General features: G+C 36.7%; 1 protein-coding gene across 2 annotated transcripts in view; it reads right to left on the minus strand.

Moving 5' to 3' along the window:
* LOC105197019 (sodium- and chloride-dependent GABA transporter 1) overlaps positions 1–22,438 on the minus strand; it is a 269,127-nt gene that overhangs the window by 145,017 nt on the left and 101,672 nt on the right. For both annotated transcript variants that reach the window (XM_039454541.1, XM_039454540.1), the window contains exon 6: positions 1,151–1,525. In XM_039454541.1, the coding sequence (XP_039310475.1) occupies positions 1,151–1,525 (375 nt within the window). The remainder of the gene's footprint in view (positions 1–1,150; positions 1,526–22,438) is intronic.

Here is a 22,438-nt window from a genome sequence, read left to right on the forward strand (position 1 = left end):
CCTCAGTTACGATCGGATTTTATTTGCGTCTTATAGAGAATAAAATTAAACTGCAGCTAGGTCCGATTTACCCCACTCTTCCCTATTAATTAATATATTTTTTTATTATATTTTATATGTAATAAAAGTATTTTTTATTAATAAGCGTAGCATTTCTTTTCTTTTACCTTGTGCATTAAAATATTTAGTTCTGCCTCTAGTCCAATTAAATAGGTCTGGTCTTATTCTAAAGAACGTATAACAAAACTTTTCTGACCAAAAGTATTCTTCAAAATAGTTGAAATCGGCTTTTGAAGATAATCCTAGATATTCTATGGGCGATCAGAAATTTCGTTATGTTCAATAGACTTACGACTGTCTTTAAAACCACTCGTAAAGACAAACATCTCTATAAGATCATGCTCATTTTGATCATCTTGAGGAATATTTTTTGCCAAATTTAAAGGTTTGATGCATGTTTTCTACTTAAACATCGCAAAATTGTCAAACAACTGAAATCTTATAACATTTATAATAAATAAATAAGCGTAATATTATAACTTTTTTCGTATATCATCGCATATCATACGTAACATGCATAAACTATTGAATTAATATAAAATTTGCTACATATGTAGAGAAAATATGTACTAACTATATGACGTTAAAAATTGACATAACTTTTACAGAGAGAGAGAGAGAGAATGTGTATTATGTCAAAAGTCACCTTCTTTTTTTTAACACGCCCTGCATAAATCTTCTATGATCACTTTTTATTAAAAATTTTTTTATTGAGATTAGATAATAAAAATAAAAAAGTCAAGTATTAAGAATAGAAGTATATGCAATTTAGGCAATTTTGACAGCACGAAAGTATTGTTGAATTCAACTTTTTTTCACTTCATTTGCTGAGAAAATTTGCTTAGAAAATCATAATTAAAATAATCTTAGTATCCAAAAAAATTTTGAACGCATTTTAAACAGACATAAAAATGTTTAACATGCTTTCTAAAATGTTTCTTGAATAGTAAAACTATTTTGACTACGATTTTTTAATTCAACAAGTAAAATTGAGTAAAAAAAAAGAATTTAAACCTAATGTTTCCTGTGTGATCTCTGAATTGTCTAAAATACATATATAGTTTTTTGCTATTTATCTTCAGGAAAATACCATAGCTGTGACGAAGCCTTCCATCGTGCAAAACTGGGAATCAAGTCCGATGAGCAACAGCATGAAGAAGAATAAACATGACCAAAGCGGTGCGCCCGGTAGTTGAAGAACAGCTGATGGATAAGCCAAAAAGGCCAGCCCTGGTCCAGAAGCAGCCACTTCAGCTACTGGTTTTTGCTGCTCGTGTGCCATAAAACCAACCACTGAGAATATTACAAAGCCTGCGAACATGCTGGTAGACGAATTAACCGAGCAAACAATCAAAGCGTCCTTGTAGACATTATTGCTGAATTTGTTGTAACTGCCGAGGGCCACCAGAGTGCCGAGTCCAAGACCGTACGAGAAGAAAATTTGTGTCACTGCATCGATCCATACCTACAAATTCCATTTTGTGTGAGTGAATTATGCAAACAAAAGAACCTAGAATATTTTTAAAATGTCCTTAAAATAGTGCTGTTCAAGATTTATACTGGTAGGCTTGAAATTAAAATTTGTCTGTGGCCTATTGCCGTTCCCACTTTTCATTTTATTGCTATTTTATCGTAACTCTCAGTCAAAGATTACACTAATCTGAAATCATTGAAAGTTTTTAAATGCATCATTTACCCTGTTTAAAAATATTCTATTACCATTATTATTATAAGATATTGTTATTCAATATAATGTATTTAACTATAAAATATATGTATATGAATTATACATATGTATTAATACGTCTAAAACTACCATTTTATACGTATATTTTAAATATGCCTATACAATTGGTCTCTGCTGGTTTCAAACAAGATAGTAATATGAATTATATATTCCGTTTTATTTTATAATAAATTTATATGTAAATACCAATTATATATGTATATTACAAATATATGTACAAAATTCTACTTTTATACGTATCAATACATATATGTAATTTATGTATAAATATATTATGAATAATAGTATCTTATAATAATAAGAATACTAAAGGAGATTCAGTTTCAAACTCTAGCCGAAGTAATATTTTTTGTAACAGATTTTTTACTTCTTCTAGGTTGGGAGGGATCTTACCCAGCAAACACAGTAATATAACATATACATCTTATATACACAACAGTAGGTATCACTAGGTAACGAGTTATGTAGCAAGTAACATACATGTACGTTACATGTACTATTAAATATCAGCAACAAAATTACGTCTCTGATCTATTTCAGATATGTAGCAGAACACTTTAAATGTTATATCTATAATATATAACCGTGCCAATACTGCGATGTTTATATTTGTCTTTAAAACATATAATGTTACATCAAAGTAATGGTAAGTTTTTATTCTCTTTGCTGCTCTTTTATTTAGTGTTTACAGGATGCAAATTATATTTTGATATACACTGCCGATACACTGAAAAAAGAGAATGGTTGCAATTACCATAATTCAATTTTATGTTTATACGGTTGCAATATTGGAAGTTTAAAAATGTTAATTTTAATCATTAGTAAATCAAAACGTCTGTCACTTAATTTCATTTTCAAGAGGACTCATCAGAAAAATTATTTAACAACACCGATATTTTCATCGGTGAAAAATTTCATAAAGCTCTGCCTTTTATACCATTTATGTGATTCCTTTTTTACGAAAAATAGAACGCCATAGCAGCCATCTAGTGACGGTTTTGTGTACTATCATACGCAGAGAAAAAAGTATGTGATATTTGTGACTATAATTGATTGGTTAAGAAAATAATTACATTTACTATGATTGTAGTTGTGTTAACGATATGAAAATAGTTATTTTAATTTTCATACATATCTTGATATTTTACTATATTAATAGTTGTGATTATCATAATTTATGTAAAATATTTTCACAATTGACACAACTATACATATAAGGTTGTTCGTACTAACAATAACTATAAAAATAGTTCTTTTAACCATAATTTTTCAACTATGCAATTAGTCACAAATACCACATACATTTTTCTTTGTGTACTAAAAATCTATATATGAACTACAGATTTTCAGTACCAACATTATTCATTAAAAAGCACTCAACACATAGCTGTATAATTATAATATAATTAAACTCATATGGAGAGTCACAAAAGATGTTTAACTCTTTTGTTAACTTAAGCATATCTTTTAACAAAAAATTAAGCAAAAAATTTTTTCATTGTTTGCATATATTTTACGAAATTACATTTTTACATTATGTTATGAGTTATATACGTAACAAAGAAATATAATTTTGTTTTTTTAGAGTGCTCTCAAATTTATATAATATTTACGTCTGATCCACATAACAGTGATATATTACATTGTTTTTTTCATGTGCTTTCTCAGTTATGTAACAGTTATGTGTTGGTTTACTGAGTAGAGATACTATTAACATCGGTAATAATAAATTGATTGTTAATTTAGTTCTGTAATTTTACTTCTTTGATTGAATTTAAGAACTGTATTTAAAATTGAAAGTAATAGTGCACAGTTTGAAAAAATTATATATAAAATTGCACAAGAAACATTATTTCAGCACCAAGGTCTTGCTATAATCATCTATGAGCCTTTCTCGATTTTAATTGTATTATATACAAATCACAATCTTAACTTTAATGTTAATTATAATAATAGAATACTTTTAAACACAGTGAATGACACATTCAAAAACTTTTAATGACGTTTTAAATTAGTGTTGTCCCTGAAACCGAGCGTCGCTAATTACGACAAAATAGAAATGAGGAATAGGAACGACAATAAACATGAATATTAACACATATCAATATTAAGCCTAAAAATACAAATCCTGGACAACACTGGCCTTAGAATATTCTATTTCAAACAATATTATTAGAATTCCTAAAAAAAAATTTTCTCATAACATTTTATAATATAAAATGTGTCTTTATATTTTAAATTTACTTAAGGCTCCTGAGTACTTGCCGCGACCATATGGAAGTCGTGACGTCAGATGCAAGAAATTGCGTGAAATGACACGTAATTTTGTTCAACGCGCCATTTGTGAATAAAGCCAATTTGGATAAAACAAACTAATCAAATGGCTTTAAAACACTTCTAAATATCGGTCACGACTATTCTTTTTCCGCCTAACAGTCAGTAAATAATCGTAAAAAGCATGTAAAGTAAAGCTATTGAAACAGGAAAAACACACGGTTAAGCTAAAGTTTCCGACATGCCATTTGTAATTAAAGACAATTTGGATAAAACAGACTAATCAGATGGCTTTAAAACACTTTTAAATATTGGTCACGACTATCCTTTTTTCGCCTAGCAATCAGTAAATAGTCGTAAAAAGCACGTAAAGTGACACCTATTTAGACAGAAAAACATACAGATAGCTATTGAAAAGAGTGAAAAATGTCCCAGTGAGCAAAATGTTATCAAAAAGAGTTCTTAAAGTATTCATGTTTGAGAGGTGAACGTCTTCTAACACTATCAAAATGATAACACAATATCATTATGTTATTCAATGCGTCGATTTTAGAGGAAAAAAATCATATATATCATAATCACATATACATCATATATAACAACTAAAAGAATACGGCAATTTGACTTCTTATAAATGTCATCTAAAGGAGCACTGCATTTTGACTTCCTCTAAATGTCAAGAAAATGTTACTATTAAAAATTTTTTACACTGAAAACAAATTTTATTTTTTAGTGGTACCGTCTTGCTTCTAAAGGATTTGCCTCTTATATACAGCCTCAAAAAGATATTCTAAAATGTAGAGGAATATCGAATAAGCATGAGAGGCTAGATTTAAGACAATCCTCTTAATGCTAAAAAAAATTTCCTTTTTCAGCAAATAACAATAAAAATAATTTTTTTTAGTTTTTTAACAATCTTATTATTTTTATAGCTTAATTCTGTATTGACTGTTTTGCATATAAGATTCCTTTATTTCATTAATTACACTTACGCATTATTTTACAATTTTTAAAAACGCATCGGCGCCGGCGGGATTTGAACTTACAATTTCAAAATAGCAACCTAATACGCTAACACTGAGCTAATCGTACACTTGTAATATCTTGAATAAAAAGTTATATTTAAAGTAAGGCTGATTTGAATAGGAATGAACTTGGATCGTGAGTACTGCCCAAATACTAGTCTTTCGTTTATTATATTATCTGTAATTCTTTTTATGCTCTAATAATATTACCTCTGAGATTTTAGGGACATCTGTAGATAGACATCATAAAGAGCTTTTTCGAAAGACACCTTGGAAGAAGATAATTTATTGATGTCATTTTGAAGAGAAATTGAAGTCTTAAAAAAGTTCTCTTAAAGAGATGTTTTGAAAGACATCTTGTATGTACAAAAATAACTTATTGATATACTTTTCAAGAAAAATTAATGAAGTCATTAAAAAGAACTCTTAAAGAACTCTTCCTCTCAATAATGCTCACTAGGGTGCTTTTATGTATAAAATTCAAAGAAACTTTAGTCGTGGTCCATTTTTACGAATTTGGTAAATACGAGACAAGTCATATTTTCACAATAAAACACATAATAACAAAATGACATGCACGACAACATCTCATCGTCAATCTGTCACGTTTCACGTCTATTAGTTCTAATTTAGTCCGCGACGGAATGTTGCTTCTGTCAACGCGGAGTTCTCAGCTTAAGAGTCAGGAGTTTTTTCAGATTTCTAAAAAAACATTAAGTTTTTCAAATTTTTAAAATTTTATTTAAAAATTATAAATTGAGATATCTTCGAAAATATCAGAATTTACATAAATTAAGATTTATAAAAATCTCGAGATTTTTAGAAATATCTTTTCGTATATTTAATATTTAATATTTTTTCATGTTTCTGATAATATAGAGTGTTTCAACAAAAGATGTAGGATCTGTTTTCTTTTTAAATAAAACAACAAAGAATTGCGATAATCAACTATTAATAACCAATATTTCATTAAGTATAAGCACTGTTTAGTGTATGACGCTAATTTTCTTTCTTTCCTTCCTACACTTTTATGTCGCATTGAGTTGCATTCTAAGAAGTTCTTTTCTTCTTTCTTTTTTCTTTTTATTGTTTTTACATCATGATCAAATCGATAATTTAACAGAGAGAGGACGATTTGACTATGATGCAAAAACAATAACTAGAATTGCACGGAACGACAGTACTCGTCCAGGCAGCCGATTGTGATGCAATCGACAAACACAAAAATATATTAATAACAGGCGAAAACGTCCAAATTCGTAGGCTAAGAAGTTCTCTCTATGTATTATTGTTGACATGTTAAGCCTGCCGCAGACGATACGTTTTTCCTTACTGAATTTCTAACTGAATTTGCTTGCGTGCTACCATACGGGTAGTAGTACTGGCAATGCTGCTGGTTATAGTTTCACACGGTGCTAGTTTTCGTGCAATCTGAACAACTAGAATTTGTTTGATAGAATAAATATGAATGAGATTAGATAAATGAGAGTATTGCAACAGTGATACATTGTCGTAAAATTGCTATAGCATTATTTTTAATTATTGAAAAATTGCGAAGTGAATCCACTTTTGAATTTTGATGTAGAGATTCCACACAGCACAGGACGACTCACGGACGTACAAATTATGCCTTTTATATCGTTACGTCCTTGAACGTATCATGGATGTCCTACAGACGTCCGTTTAAGAATATCTATCGGACGTCCAACAAAAGATGTTCTTTGGACGTCCAAAACACAATCGTTTTTCATTGAATGTTTATAGACAAAATATGAACGCCCATTGCATGTCTTATGTAAGACGTCTATCGGATATCCACTATAGGGTATTTAATGAATCCAAATCACATCCGTTTTATGTTAGTACTTCCGTTTTCGACATATCGATAATTTTTTTAAATGAATTTATTTCTCCTCTCTTATAGACGTGTGCACACGTATAACAAGAGCAAGCAAACCACGTCAATTGTTTTTACAAAATTTTTTACGAAAAAAATATTTATTTATAAATATTTTAATATTGTAAAAAACCGTTTTCTTAACATTAAATAAAATAAAAATGTTTTTAAAGCAAAAAAATCGGGAATCTTTCTTAAAAATTTTTTCCCAAAATTTTCAAGCAATCACCCATTCAAGTTGTAATCGTAAAAAATATAATTTTATATATATTTATATAAACAATATGTTTAATTATATGTTTTATCTTTTCAATAACACATATTGACTCGATATATATGTGCTAACACAAAATGTTTACAACTCATTACCAGACATCAGTTTGCAGAAATCGCAGATATCAAACAACGTTCAGCGAGATTACAACATGGATGGGTAGCTGCTTGAAAATTTTCAAAAAAAAAAATTCTTGAGAAAGATTCCCGATTTTTTTTTACTTTAAGTAACATTTTTATTCTATTTAACATTAAAAAAACTGTTTTTGACATTATTAAAGTAAATATTTATAAATGAATTTTTGAATATTAGTATTTGTTTAGCGGACGTCTATAGGACGTCATCTGGATGTCCGTCGGACATCCATAGGACGTCCTATAGTCATAGATACGCCGGATATTCGACATAATATGGACGTTTATTGGATGTCCCACGAAAGTCCATTGGGCGTCCCATGGACGTCCATTGGACGTCCACGTGTTATGTGGTGTGACACTTCGATCGTATAACCTGGTATAATTCAATATAATCTATACAGATTGCGTTCTGATTGGCTCTCACAATAAATCAGTACAAAATCACGCAAGAAAAATAACACCTAATCTATTACAAAAATCCAGTAAACGAACCAGTAGCGGGACCAGTAGGCTATACATTTCCTGTATCCCATCAGCCAGTAAGACTGCCAGTACAGAAGCACGTAAGCAATCCAGTAAGGAAAAACGTATTGTCTGCGGCAGACTTTAGACTATATACCATAAATATGGACCGCTAAAAGCTAACTTCACGCGTGTAGCCAAGATGTACAGTGTCACCAGTACGCAAAATCTATAGCATGTTCTACCTGAAGTTAGCTATCATGCGTATGTCGCTAAACGTGTCAGCATGACAGCTTTTCTAACCTAAATAGTCATCAACTTTAACAAATAATATTTTGCTTCGCAAAACAAAGCGATGCTTATTTTTGTCAGATTTTTTTATTTTGTGCAAAAACCCGTTGAATATATATAAATAATATTTATACTCGTGTTACAAAATGATGTTGGATAGTGTTATTTGAACTTTGCGCGTTTTTGGGTACTGGATAGGTTGAAATATGTTAGCTCACAGTCGTGCTATAGTTTATGCAGACCATATTTATATAGTCTAAAGTTAACATAATTAGGCAAGGCAATAAACGGAAACAAACTTAAAGATACAGTATGTATTTATTTAAACAAACTAAACACTAATGAAAAAAAGTCAGAGCACAGACTTTTGTATAGCTGCATAATTATATGCACAAGGAAATTGATTAGTCCATTAACACATTGATAAGAAAATAGACCATTCAATTACGCAAAAGTCTGTGCTTGGACCTTAAAGCCCATTGTAAAACAAGCTATTAGTCGGTATTATAAGTTGTAAGAATTGATCAATCACAGTCGAATATTCTCTTCACATTCGACTATGATTGGTCAATTCTTATAGTTTACAACTTATGTCATTGACTAATAGCTATAAACCTGTTCTACAGTAGCATAAATACAAGACCGTAAGATTGTAAGGCATGATTTTAAAAGCTCATAAGCGAATGAATAATTTTCATTTCTTACGTTACAATGTTACGATCTTATATTTACGGCTATTGTAGAACAGGTTTAAGGCGGAATCACATACTTTTGTATAACTGCATAACCAAGTGCATAAGGAAATTGATTGGTCCATTAGCACATACATAAGAAAATGGACCAATCAATTCCTTTATCCGTATAGTTATGCAGCTATGAAAAAGTATGTGCTTTATCCTTAAGAGTAAATATTGTCAACTTAAGCATATTGAAATAAAACTGAAGAATTACTAAAACATAAACTATGAAAATATAAGAGATGCGTTTACATATTCTAACAGCCCCTCCTCCCATGAACATAAAATTTTAAACATTCTTTGCTAATAAGCCTATTTTTCTAATACAAGAGTGTTTTACAAAATAGAACTGTTTATAGGATCTGCTAGTTTAGTTTAGTTAATGCATCTGCTATCATCCCATTCGTACTGACATATTTAACAGAAATAAATTTTTTATCTATATAATCTTTCACAAAATGTAATTGAATATTGTGCGCAAAAGGAGAGTAAAGTGAGCGAGAAGCGCTGAAAAGAAGTGTCGGGGAAACGGAGAGGGCAACTGCCCGAAAATAAACTTCAAATTATTAATAACTCGCGTTATTTATTTTACCGCTACTACAAAGGCGCAAGAAACGCGTGAAATTACAATGCTGAGACGTTTATCGATTGTTCCAAGAGAAAGCCAAAATATAAGTCCAAGTAAAGTGTGCCGATTCGAATATAAGAGCCTGTGTACGCGTCTACTATAAGTGAGCTATCTATTACCTCGCAAGCGACTGCGGCGCACTTTCGGTGGTTGGGCCTTATAAAGACAACGATCCCTCTCGAAAGATCCAGGCGGGAATTTAGTAAATAGTTGACGGTTAGCGTTTTCCGCATATCTATCGAGAAGGCTTGTATTATTATTTGGCCGAATATTGATTTTGCAGCTTGGCACAGCATTTTTCCGCTCGCGCGCGTCGGTCCGCCGCGTGATCGGGCAGAGCACAACCATGTCTCACAAGCGTAATGCCGTAGCAAAGCCGTTGCCCTGAACAAACATCTATTCTGATTATAGAGTACAATTAAAGATGTAGTGAACCAAAATCCGCTACCAACATGCGTGCGCGCGTGAGCGCGCAGGAAAGCCGCGGGCGCCAGCGTAGGCGCGAGTGCCGGCGCTAGTTTAGACGCCGCCGCTAGGCGGCTGCTTTCTCGAAAGTCAAATGCATCTAACGAGCGCATATAACAGGCGACTACAACCCGTCAAGCACGCATCCTCCAATCGAAGCAGAGCTCCTGGGCCCTTCGATCGCGAGAAACGTCAACAAAGATGCGCTCCATTTCGGGCCCTCTACCTTAGTGTAACCAGAGGTGCGCTCCCTTCCGGGCCCTCTACCTTAGTGTAACCCGAGGTACGCTCCCTTCAGGGTTCTTAATCTTTTGATCGAAGAGCTTCGCGGCAAGTCAAACTGCCTCGTCGACGTCTTCGACGGAACCGTCCTGGTCCCTATTCGCATCCGGATTGTCCAGGCTGCATCTATCCCGACGATTACCAGGGGATCGTGATACTAGACCAGGGTGTCTTGTTTTTCCCCTGGAAACTACGACAGATCGACCTACACCTGCACGATTCTCAACGCCGGTTCACCGAAATCCGCACAAGAGACCAGGAAACCTAGAAGTCGCCGTCCGCTCCAATTACGTCCAACGATACCCAGACGTCGCCTGCGTCTATCTTGGGCACTCTGCCGAGTCTGAGAAGTGTTATCGTCATCTCGGTCGCTCTATCTCCTTGCTTTCCTTGTCCTAAAATGCCAGGGCGTTCCCTAGACATAGAGAAGCGCAAGAGAAAGCAGAAGAAAGAAAACCTTATTTGCAACCTATTCGGCAACTGACCGACTTTTTCCAGGCGCCTTTGGGCGCCACCTAAGTCAAAACCGAAGATAATACAGATAACACACTTACGCATTTACAACTGTATCAAGAACTAATTTTATTAAAGAACACGTTACACTTAAAGCTCATTTGTGAAATCTTCTGATATAACAAAATAACACAAAAGTCTTTCGCAAATAAGATTGCACTTTAATTGTTACACGTGATAATTATACGTTCCCGTACACCGAGCGACTTTTAGCGTTTTTTACTGGAAAAACTAATGCGCACTAAATGTGCACTCGCCGCTGGCAATTGGACGTTTCGGTTCGCGCGATGACGGTGCCAACGGAAACGCCCAATTACCTGCAGCAAGTGCATACTCAGTGCGCACCGGCGGGTTCCGATAGCGCACATCCCGATAGCACACAAACCACTCACAATAGCAGATACCTAGATATTTTCCGTAGTTTGGGTTAGATAAGTCAAGATGATTGGTTGGTGGGCTATCGGGATGTGCGCTATCGGAACCCTCCCAGTGCGCACTAGTTTTCCCAGTGAAAAACGCTATTTGATTCTGTGCCTGGGGAAATTTTCCACACTAAGAAGTCATCACTTTTTATATACTTGCAGTTCATGATTAATGTAACGACACACGGGAAAACTAGTATTGTAGTAACACGGAAAAAGTAGAGCTTACTTGAAAGTGAAAGTTGAAATGATCCAATCGGAACCAATCAGAAAATGCCTTAATGTAAGTTGGTAAGAGTGAGCATCTACTTACTCGATTTTTGTGTGGTAGCATTAATAAGCTGATCTTTCCAACAACGCAGAGCAACGAATGGTTTATGCAGACAATAAAAATTAACTTATGCAGAATCCAATAAAGAATCAATACTAGAATTTCAAGGCTATTGTTTATCAAGACTTTGGTAAACAAAAGCATTGAAATCCTAATAATAAACTTTACTGGTTTCGGCACAAGTTCATGATTATTGCCTGCATAAATAAGCTTCCGTGTTCTTTCTTCTGAAAACCCCCTTCTACAGTTCATTTAATTTCCCACTTTACCACCAGATAGCAGTGTGTTGCTTTTTATTTTCCATGTTAAGTACACTCAGCAACTTTGATTCTGTCCCTGGGGAAATTTTCCAAACTGAAAAGTCGCTATCTTTCTACATACTTACAGTTTATAATTAACGACCAATAAGCTTTAGTCGTTACATTAATCTTAAACTGCAAGTATGTAGAAAGTGGTGACTTCTCAGTTTGGAAAATTTCCCCAGAGACAGAATCACAATCACTGGGTGTACAGAGCTTTCATTACTCATAGTATATGTTCTGCGTATAACGACTAGAGCTTATTGGTCGTTACGTTAATTATGAACTGTAAGTCGAAAGATAATGACTTCTCAGTTTGGAAAATTTCCCCAACAACAAAATCAAAGTCGCTGGGTGTACAGTTGGTCTCTTTGTCAATTTGCTTTACCAGTTGCTTTAACTATAAAGCTTCCTTGTACGATAAAGCAATAACCATAAATTTTATACCAAGTGTAGAAGTATGAAACCGGAATTTTTTTGTATATTACACGTCTGTTATTTGAAAATGATAAAAAATATTTTATTCAAAATATTCTCCATTGCTATTTATACATTTTTCCCACCTCTCCGGCAGTTTATGAATGCCACACCAAAAAAACAGTTCTTCTTTTGAAGCAAACCAGTTATCGAGCCATTTTCGTATGAATTGAAACGTTGTTCAGCAAGAGTGTGTCCCAGTGATGCGAATAGATGATAATCGGATTGTCGTTAATCCACGGAGTGAGAGGCCTCCTAGCAATAAACGACTGTAACGGAAAGAATGCGTCTCGAGCGACACAAGAACTAGTTGAGAGAAAATACCATATTATCGATATGGGAGAGCCTGTTAATATCTTGTTAGTCAAAAGAAAGCACAAAGTTAAAGAGATTTTGCGGATCGAATTCAGAGTGGTCACAAATACTGACAAGGCGAGGAGGAAGACAATAAATGAGAAAGTTGAGTGTAACTTTGATAAGACCGTGATTAGACAGAAAAGGGACAGACAGCTAGTTACGAGAGGTAACAAGAGAAAGATTGGTGACGAGACAATGATTAACTTTGATATGAGATAATATGACGAGTATAATGAGTGTTGCCAAAAGGGACAAAAAAAGGATAGTTGTCAATGCAAAGGTTCATAAGAAAATTCGTATCATGAGAGGATGTCAATGTTGAAATCATCAATTATTATAGCAACCTGGAATGATGGTAGAAATCTCTCGAAGTCGTCTTAGAAGATGGAGAAGTAACCAAGCATGTGAGGTCAATATACGCCAGCAAAAAAGAGTGGCCGGCAGTCTTTTAAGGAGACACAGAGCAAAAAGTATTAGAGTTTACTGTAATAAAGCTGAGGCAACGATACAAGTATTGTAGCATCGATATCGCTGCAAACATAACAGCCAATCTCCCCCTCCCACTCCCCCATCCCGTCTGATGATCCGATAATTAGGAACAACGAAATTATCAGGGACATAGTGCTTTAGCCATGTCTCAGACAGGGCGTTATATCAAACGTCCCACAATGAAAAAAGTCGGCAAATTCTGAAAAATGAGAGGGGAGCGACTGGCAATTTACATGGCAAAGGCTCATATACCCAGATGATCGACGAGCATCCGGGGCAGACCATCAATTTTTTCTAGGTAGAGGAACCTTAACTGGGAAAGCCTGGTTAGAATCGGGTGGAGCACCTCGGGAAGGGAGTCTCAGCGGGGCGACGTAAAAACGAAATTCAACTGCAACACAGTGAGAGGGCGCGAAGGAACGGCGACGCTCGCGAACGCAAGAGAAAAGTACGTTCCGTTCGACGATGGCCCAGCATCCCCCTCCCCCGGTGCAGCCGATAGTGGCGCCTCCGCAATTAGCGACCGCAGATGTTTGCCCGATGTTGATACGTAATGAGCGGATTCCGATAGCGCAGGGTGCGATAGCCCACGTCTCGATAGCAAACGTCAAATTTAAAATAATTCCCGATAACACACGTCTCTTTAGCACACGTTCCGATAACGCACAAAGTAGAATGCGCAGCAGCCCAATAATGCACGAATTAAAATGCACACATGCCCGATTTTGCATGTTGTAAAATGCGCACCTGCTCGATAACGCACGTCCCGATAGCACACGTCAAATTTAAAATAATTCCCGATAACCCACGTTTCTTTAGCACACGTCCCGATAACCCACAAAGTAAAACGCGCATTTTCCAGATAACACACGTCTCAATAGCACACGTCAAATTTAAAATAATTCCCGATAACCCATGTACTTTTAGCACACGTCCTGATAACTCACGAAGTAAAACGCACATCTGCCTGATAACGCACGAAGTAAAATCCACACGTGCTTGATAACGCATGTCTCGACAGCCTACGTCTCTTTAGCGTACGTCTCGATAGCCTACGTCTCTTTAGTGCACATCTCGATAGCCCACGTCTCGATAACCCATGTCTCTTTAGCGCACGTCTCGATACCCACGTCTCTTTAGCGTACATCTTGATAGCTTACATCTCTTTAGTGCACGTCTCGATAGCTCACGTCTCGACAGCCCATGTCTCTTTAGCGCATGTCTCGATAGCCCACGTCTCTTTAGCGCACGTCTCAAGAACCCACGTCTTTTTAGCACACGTCCCAATAACCCGCAAAGTAAAACTTGCTCTTGCCCGATAACGCGCGTTCCCAAGTCAAATTTAATTACGCGCATTCAGCCTAATTAACTTTAGTTCATGACTATAATCATGTACACTTTAAGTATAACAGTTGGCATATTTGTTGCGTTGCATTCATATGTGTAAAATGTATGACATCTCACTTTCAGCATTTACAAAACACGTGCATCATTAATGTAACTAATTACAAAACATGAAGCAGACGTTCTAGTAACTTTCACGTTCATTTAATATGGTTTTAATATTATTTTTATTAATTTAATCAAAGGACATAATCTCATAACCTTACATATATCAAACTGCATGAGAATGAGCGAGCGTGAAAAATGCATTAACATTAGATGAATGCAATATAAATATACTGTGATTAACAGACAGCTTATTTATATGGCTTATTTATATTGCTGCATCTAATATTTCACGCTTAATCATTTTGCAGTTTGACAAGTGTAAGGTTATGTCCCTTGATTTAATTAATAAAATAAATGTTAAAACTATATAAAATCAATGAAAGTCACCAGAACGTTTGCTTTATGTTTACTAATTGGTTACTTTAATGATCCACGTGTATTGTAAATGCTGAAAATGAAATATCATACATTACACATTACACACATATGAATGCTACACTCCAAATTTTTCAATTGTTATCTTTGAAGTATACATGAATATGGTCATAAAATAAAGCTAATTAAGCTAAATGTACCTGATTAAACTTGTTCATATGTTTCTTTCTTCTTCGAGTACGCATGTCCATCAATTTTCTCATCTTATATTTATGTATGTACACGTAATCATAACAAAATTTAAAGCGCAGCATTTATACGTGAGTAAAGTATATGTTATTTTCAGCATTTAGGATAGACGTGGATCATAAAAGCATTAAATTACTGAATATGAAACAAATTTCTAGTAACTGTCACATTCCTTTTATACAGTTTTAACATTTATTTTATCAATTAAACCAAGGGACATTAACTTCATAATCTTACACCTGTCAAACTGCATGAGAATGAGCGAGCGTGAAATATACATTAACATTAGATGAAAGCAGTATAAATAAGCTGTGAATAACACACAGCTTATTTGTATTGCTTTTGTCTAATATTTCACGCTTGCTCATTCTCATGCAATTTGACATGTGTAAGGTTATGAGGTTATGTCCCTTGGAAAAATTAATAAAATAAATGTTAAAACCATATAAAAGGAATGTGACAGTTATTAGAACGTTTGTTTTATGTTTAGTAATTTGATGCTTTCATGATTCATGTAATAAATGCTGAAAATAAGATATCATACAATACACACATATAAATGGTACGCTTCAAATTTTTCAACTTTTATAATCAAACTGTACATGAATATAGTGAAGTAAAGCTAATTAGGCCCAATGCGAGTAAATAAACCTGTTTTTATCTTCCCTCCTTCCCCAAATGCGTGTGTCACATTTACTGAAAATATGTATCACTTTTCCTAATCTGCCAATAAGACATAATTATTTTGATTCTATCGTATACTTAATTGAATTACATACTTCTGAATTCAGAAAGATTCTGCAAAGGTGAGACTTCTATAACTCATTTTGTAAAATTAATCATAGTATAGGCATTAGAAGTATTCTTGTATATTCATGTATTCAATAAATGCTTGTTTCAAACGTTAATTTATTAAAAATTTAAATTGCATTAACAACAAAATCAAAATAATTATGATTTATTGGCAGATTAGGAAAAGCGATACATATTTACACTAGTAAATGTGACTCATGCATTCGAGGAAGGAAGGAGGATAAAAACAGGTTTAATTACTCGCATTTAAGCTAATTAGCTTTATTTCATGTCCATATTTATGTACACTTCAATAAAAATTAGAAAATTTGAAATGTAGAATCTATATGTGTGTAATGTATGATATTTCATTTTCAGCATTTACAAAACACGTGGATCCTTAAAGTAAATAATTACTAAACGTTCCAATAAGACTCCCATTTTTTTATATGGTTTTAATATTATTTTCATTAACTAACTCAAAGGACATAACCTCATAACCTTACATCTGTCAAACTGCATGAAAATAAGCAAGCGTGACATATACATTAACATTAGCTGAATGCAATATAAATATGGTGTAATTAACAGACCGTTTATTTATATTGCTTTCATATAATATTTCACGCTTGCTCATTCTTATGCAGTTTAACACATGTACGAGGTGTGTTCAAAAAGTATCGCGAATTTTGAATTTTCGCGGGTTACGTATATTCGAATTTCGATCTTTTTGTGGCGTTATGTTGGTACTCATGTCTCTCACTTATGCCGACAAGCTCGGCCATTTTGAATGTTCACTTAATTGTTGACAGCTGCTTTGCTTGCACGTGTTTTGGATCGTCTTCGATTTTTACCTATTCAAAAAAATGGATCAAAGAACCTGTATCAAATTTTGTGTGAAAAACGAAATTAAGTGCGCGGATGCATTCCGAATGTTGACTGTGGCATACGGAGAAGCTACCTTGGACCGAAGCAACGTTTATCGGTGGTACAAAATGTTCTCAGAAGGCCGAGAAGATGTGAACGACGAAGAGCGTGCCGGACGCCCGAGCACTTCAACAACAGACGAAAAAATTAATGAAGTGGAGAAAATGGTATTGGCCAATCGTCGAATCACCGTTAGAGAAGTTGCTGAGGACCTAAACATATCGATTGGCTCGTGCCATTCGATTTTTATCAATGATTTGGGCATGAGACGGGTCGCCGCGAAATTCGTACCAAAATTGCTCAATTGCGACCAAAAACAGCATCGCATGAACATTGCTAATGAGATGTTGGACTCTGTCCGCGACGACCCAAATTTGCTCCAGAGGGTCATAACTGGTGACGAATCGTGGGTTTATGGTTATGACGTGGAAACCAAAGCTCAATCATCTCAATGGAAGCTGCCGCACGAACCAAGACCGAAAAAAGCGCGCCAAGTTCGGTCGAATGTGAAAGTTTTGCTGACAGTTTTCTTCGATTGCAGGGGCGTGGTGCATCATGAGTTCTTGCCACAGGGTAGAACGGTCAATAAGGAATATTACCTGCAAGTTATGCGCAATTTGCGCGAAGCAATCCGCCAGAAACGCCCGGATTTGTGGAAGAACAAAAATTGGCTTTTGCACCACGATAACGCCCCTGCTCACACATCGTTGCTTGTGCGCGACTTTTTGGCCAAAAACAACACACTAATGATGCCGCAGCCACCGTATTCCCCAGATCTGGCCCCCTGTGACTTTTTCTTGTTCCCTAAACTGAAGAGGCCCATGAAAGGACGACGTTACGCTATGCTTGACGAGATAAAGACGGCATCGAAGGAGGAGCTGAACAAGATAAAAAAAAATGATTTTTTGAAGTGCTTCGAAGATTGGAAAAACCGTTGGCACAAGTGTATAATATCTCATGGGGATTACTTTGAAGGGGATAAAATAGATATTCATGAATAAATAAATAATTTTTGAAAGAACACAAAATTCGCGATACTTTTTGAACACACCTCGTAAGGTTATGAGGTTATGTCTCTTAGTTGAATTAATAAAAATAATATTAAAACCATGTAAAATGAATGTGAGAGTTATTGGAACATTTGCTTCATGTTTTATAATTAGTTACTTTAATGATGCACGTGTTTTGTAAATGCTGAAAGTGAGTCATATATTATACACATAGAAATGCAACGCATCAAATATACCAACTATTATGCTTGAAGTATACATGAATATAGTCATAGAAATAAAGCTTATTAAGCCAAATGCGTGTAATTAAACTTGTTTTGGGACGTGCGTTTTTGGGCAGGTTTGCGTTTTACTTCGTGAGTTATCGGGACGTGCGCTAAAGAAACGTGGACTATCGAGACATGCGCTAAAGAGACGTAGGCTATCGAGACGTGGGCTATAGAGACGTGCGCTAAAGAAACGTGGGCTATCGAGACGTGCGCTAAACAAATGTGCGCTATCGAGACGTGCGCTGAAAAGACGTGGGTTATGGAGACGTGCGCTAAAAAAACGTGGGCTATCGAGACGTGCGCTAAAGAGACATGGGCTATCGAGACGTGCGCTAGAGAGTCGTGGGCTATCAAAACCTGCGTTATCAAGCACGTGCGGATTTTACTTTGTGCGTTATCGGGCAGATGTGCGTTTTACTTTGCGGGTTATTGTGACGTGTGCTAAAAGTACGCGGGTTATCAGGAATTATTTTAAATTTAATGTGTGCTATCGAGACGTGCGTTATCGGGCAGGTGCGCGTTTTACTTCGTGGATTATCGGGACGTGTGCTAAAGAGACGTGAGTTATCGGAAATTATTTTAAATTTGACGTGTGCTATCGAGTCGTGCGTTATCGAGCAAATGCACAATTTACAACATGCGTTATTGGGCAGGTGTGCATTTTAATTCGTGCGTTATTGGGCAACTGCGCATTTTACTTTGTGGGTTATTAGGACGTATGCTAAATAGACGCGGGTTTTTAGAAATTATTTTAAATTTAACATGTGATGTGGGCTATCGCGATGTGGGCTATCGCACCGTGCGCTATCGGATTCCGTCCCCTCTTTGACTGCATGCCTCGCCTCGCCAAGAATTTCGCGGGTGCGAGCAAAGAATCGCTTGTTGATGTCAATCATTTCACGCAGAAGACCAAAAACCTTGGACCCATCCAGGACACCCTTGGCTCGCTTTTCATCGATCCATTTATTGCAGGCTTTACTCGTGGCCAATTTAACGATTATAGGACGAGATTGATTTCCCTTAGCTGGAATGTGAAAACATGCTGCAACTTGGCCCAACTTGACCTCCATTCCAATCGCGACAGCAATACCAGCATTGAACTCCCATAAGTTATCCGACGGAGGCTTATACAGCGTACAGATCACACATCTCATCTGTGTCACAGTCAAAGCAATACTTGTATGTATGATGTGTGATCTGTACGCTGTTACATGATTGTCATTTTATCTTATTTATAATGTTAATTTTATATTTATTCTTGTGTGCGTTTAATATGTATTTGCTCTTTGCTTCACATGAATTTTAATTTCACTCAGATGACCAATTATGATTCATTAAGATCTAAGACCACGTCATGTGAAGTGGAGATTTTCTGACTTCGATTTTATTTGCTGAAGATGACTCAAAACAGAGTCAAAACGTCTTGAATTCCTTTTGAATAAACTCAAAAATATACGTACCAACATCAGCGTCTTGACTCTCATTAGCCCCTCTTTCAATTTTATTAAAAATAATAAACTTACTCCTATAACAGATCCATAAATTAATAAATTGATAACTAATAGCTTGTTAAAAGGCTATCATTTGTTGTTTCTCTTACATTTAGGGTCGACCAAGGAGTCCATCAATCACCGCGGAGCAGATGCTCATAGAGAAACTTGAAGTTGGACTTTTTCCGCGAGTTTCTTATGGCCAGCGGTATACTGTTCCACGCTCGCGCAACAATGGAACGGAAGGACTTTTTGTACAATTTCGTCCGACATTGCGGAGGAACGATCCGATTTGGGGGCGTTCTAGTGACCCTGCCCACCTCCCTGAAGATCTCTTGCAAGTAAAATAATTCAAGCCGTTGGTCATAATGATGCTAAAAAGTAGGCTACCCACAAAATATGTTTTTTTTTCGGTACCTTTATAGCCATCGCGCCCTTTTATAATGTGGCAAGATGTGGTCATCATACCTTACATTGTATATAAACCTAAGACACGCATTAAATATCCTAGATAGCTTGGTGTTGTGCTCAGCAGTGATGTTAGTGAAAGTAGCACAGCAGTAGTCAATATGTGGTAGAATGAGCCAAGTCACCAACCCTATCCAAAGATGATCCGGCAGATTTTTGCATAACTTGAGCTGGTAAAGGGCGGCCCGGATTTTTTTCGTGGTGCTATTGACATGCATTTCCCACGACAGAGTGTTTGATATGGTGACCTCCAAGTAATACACGCTCGTTTGGAACTTAACCTGCACATCGTTCATCATAATCCTAGGCAGCAAGCGAGTATCGATGACATTAATGAATCGCTGGGTCCCCATTATAATGGTCTGTGTCTTTACGGCGTTGAGTATCAGTCCGTTAGAAGAGGATCAGTTAACGATTGAAATAATGTCAGGGTTGAGTTTTTATATCGTATCCGCTATGCCACTGGACTTGCAATGCTGATAAATCAGTAAGTCATCTGCGTACAGATATTTGCAGTGCCTCAGTATTTCACCAAAATCGGAGAGATATACACAGAACAGCAAAGGGCTCAGGACCGAGCCCTGCGATACCCCCGCATCGACGATCTTGGCAGTTGACCTTGTGACGATGCACCCCGTATAAAGCATCGTCCTAGCGAACATCGGCCGGAAAGGCTGCCGGGCCTCAGGCACCCGTTTTTAAGACTTCGAATACCGCGATACCGACTGGCGACAAACACCGCCAGAGGAGACGCGCCGAGCCATCGCACGCGCTGAGTCGGCGCGCACGCGCACTCGCAAGACACGCGGTCCTCCCTACCCCGACGACTCCTCCGTCAAGCGCCGAAAAGATAACGGAGGCAAGCGGAGTCGCTCGGTATAAATAGGGCTACCGCGACGAGAAACAGCGACTCCGTCACCGACCAGCTTTCCGATAACGATCCGCTGCGTTGGTGATATCCTGCTCCCGAAATCGGAAACCCGGTCGAAGAGTGCTTGGCCGCGGTGAGAGGGTACTCCGCCTCCGACGCCAATTCATTCCGAATACACCAGCCTCCACGAACCGAGACCCGTTCAAGCACCAAGAGTCTTGGTCAGCGAGCCGGTCCCCGGCGACCTGGAGGCTACCCTCCTCACCTCGCGACACCCACCAAAACCGCGACCGCCGTGTTCGGGGTCCCGGGTCAAGTTACTTGACAGGGTGCCGCGCGTCCAGCCTACCTGCGACGATCCCGTCGCAACCGCCATGCCACGCGAGAAGTCGACCCGCCTGCGAGAACCGCGACATGACGGCTAGCCCACAGACCGTACCGTGAAATCACGCCCATCGCGTCACGAAGCACGGCACGCCGGCCGTAGACCGCGCCCGCGCAAAGATTACACCGGTATACCATTGTACGATCTGGCGACGAAGCGCATCGACACTTGTATACCGGGTGTCCCAGACCACCCGTCCCACCCGATTTTTTCGTAAACGCGACATTTTAAAGAAAAATGTTTCAGACAAAAGTTGTAGGGTTTTAAAAGATCTATTTACTGATTTTATCAGTTTGACCTTGGATGGCGTCGCCAAGGTCAAATCAAAATAACATTAACTTTTTTAAATAGGACACCTCATTTTTGGTTCCAGAATCTAATAGCTGGTGTCAAGACCTTTCCAAAACACTATCAGAAAGTTTATTTTTGTTGAGTACTTTCCGAGTTGTGAGGCTTGAAAGTTACGGTGTACTGTTACCTTCAAGCGTCATAACTCGGAAAGTCCTTAACCAAAATAAACTTATTTATAGTGTTTTGGAAAGCTCTCGAAATCGACTACAAGAAAATGCAATGAAAAATATACCTGTTTCAGACCACCCGTCCCACCCTTTTAAAACGTAGGGATGTGCTTGTACAAAAAAATGGCTCAGACAAAATTTGCATGATTTCGAGGGATCAACCTGATGATGATCTTGAATTCGACCTTGAGATCGATCTTGGGCATAAAGGTATAAGTCAAAGTAACATTTTTAAAATGTAAAAACGAAATAATCGGTGCCGCCTGTAGGTATTAGCGTTACCTAAGGTGTACCACGTGTAGGTAACAAGATCGTACTTACACCTTATCGGGGTGCTTTTTTAAGGTGGTTCCCCTCGCCGTCACCTTTGTCGGGGTGCTTTCATAAGGTGGTTCCCCTTGCCGTCACCTTTGTCGGGGTGCTTTCATAAGGTGGTTCCCCTTGCCGTCACCTTTGTCGGGGTGC

The sequence above is a fragment of the Solenopsis invicta genome, chromosome 10, assembly GCF_016802725.1.
Source record: "Solenopsis invicta isolate M01_SB chromosome 10, UNIL_Sinv_3.0, whole genome shotgun sequence".
NCBI lineage: Eukaryota > Metazoa > Arthropoda > Insecta > Hymenoptera > Formicidae > Solenopsis > Solenopsis invicta.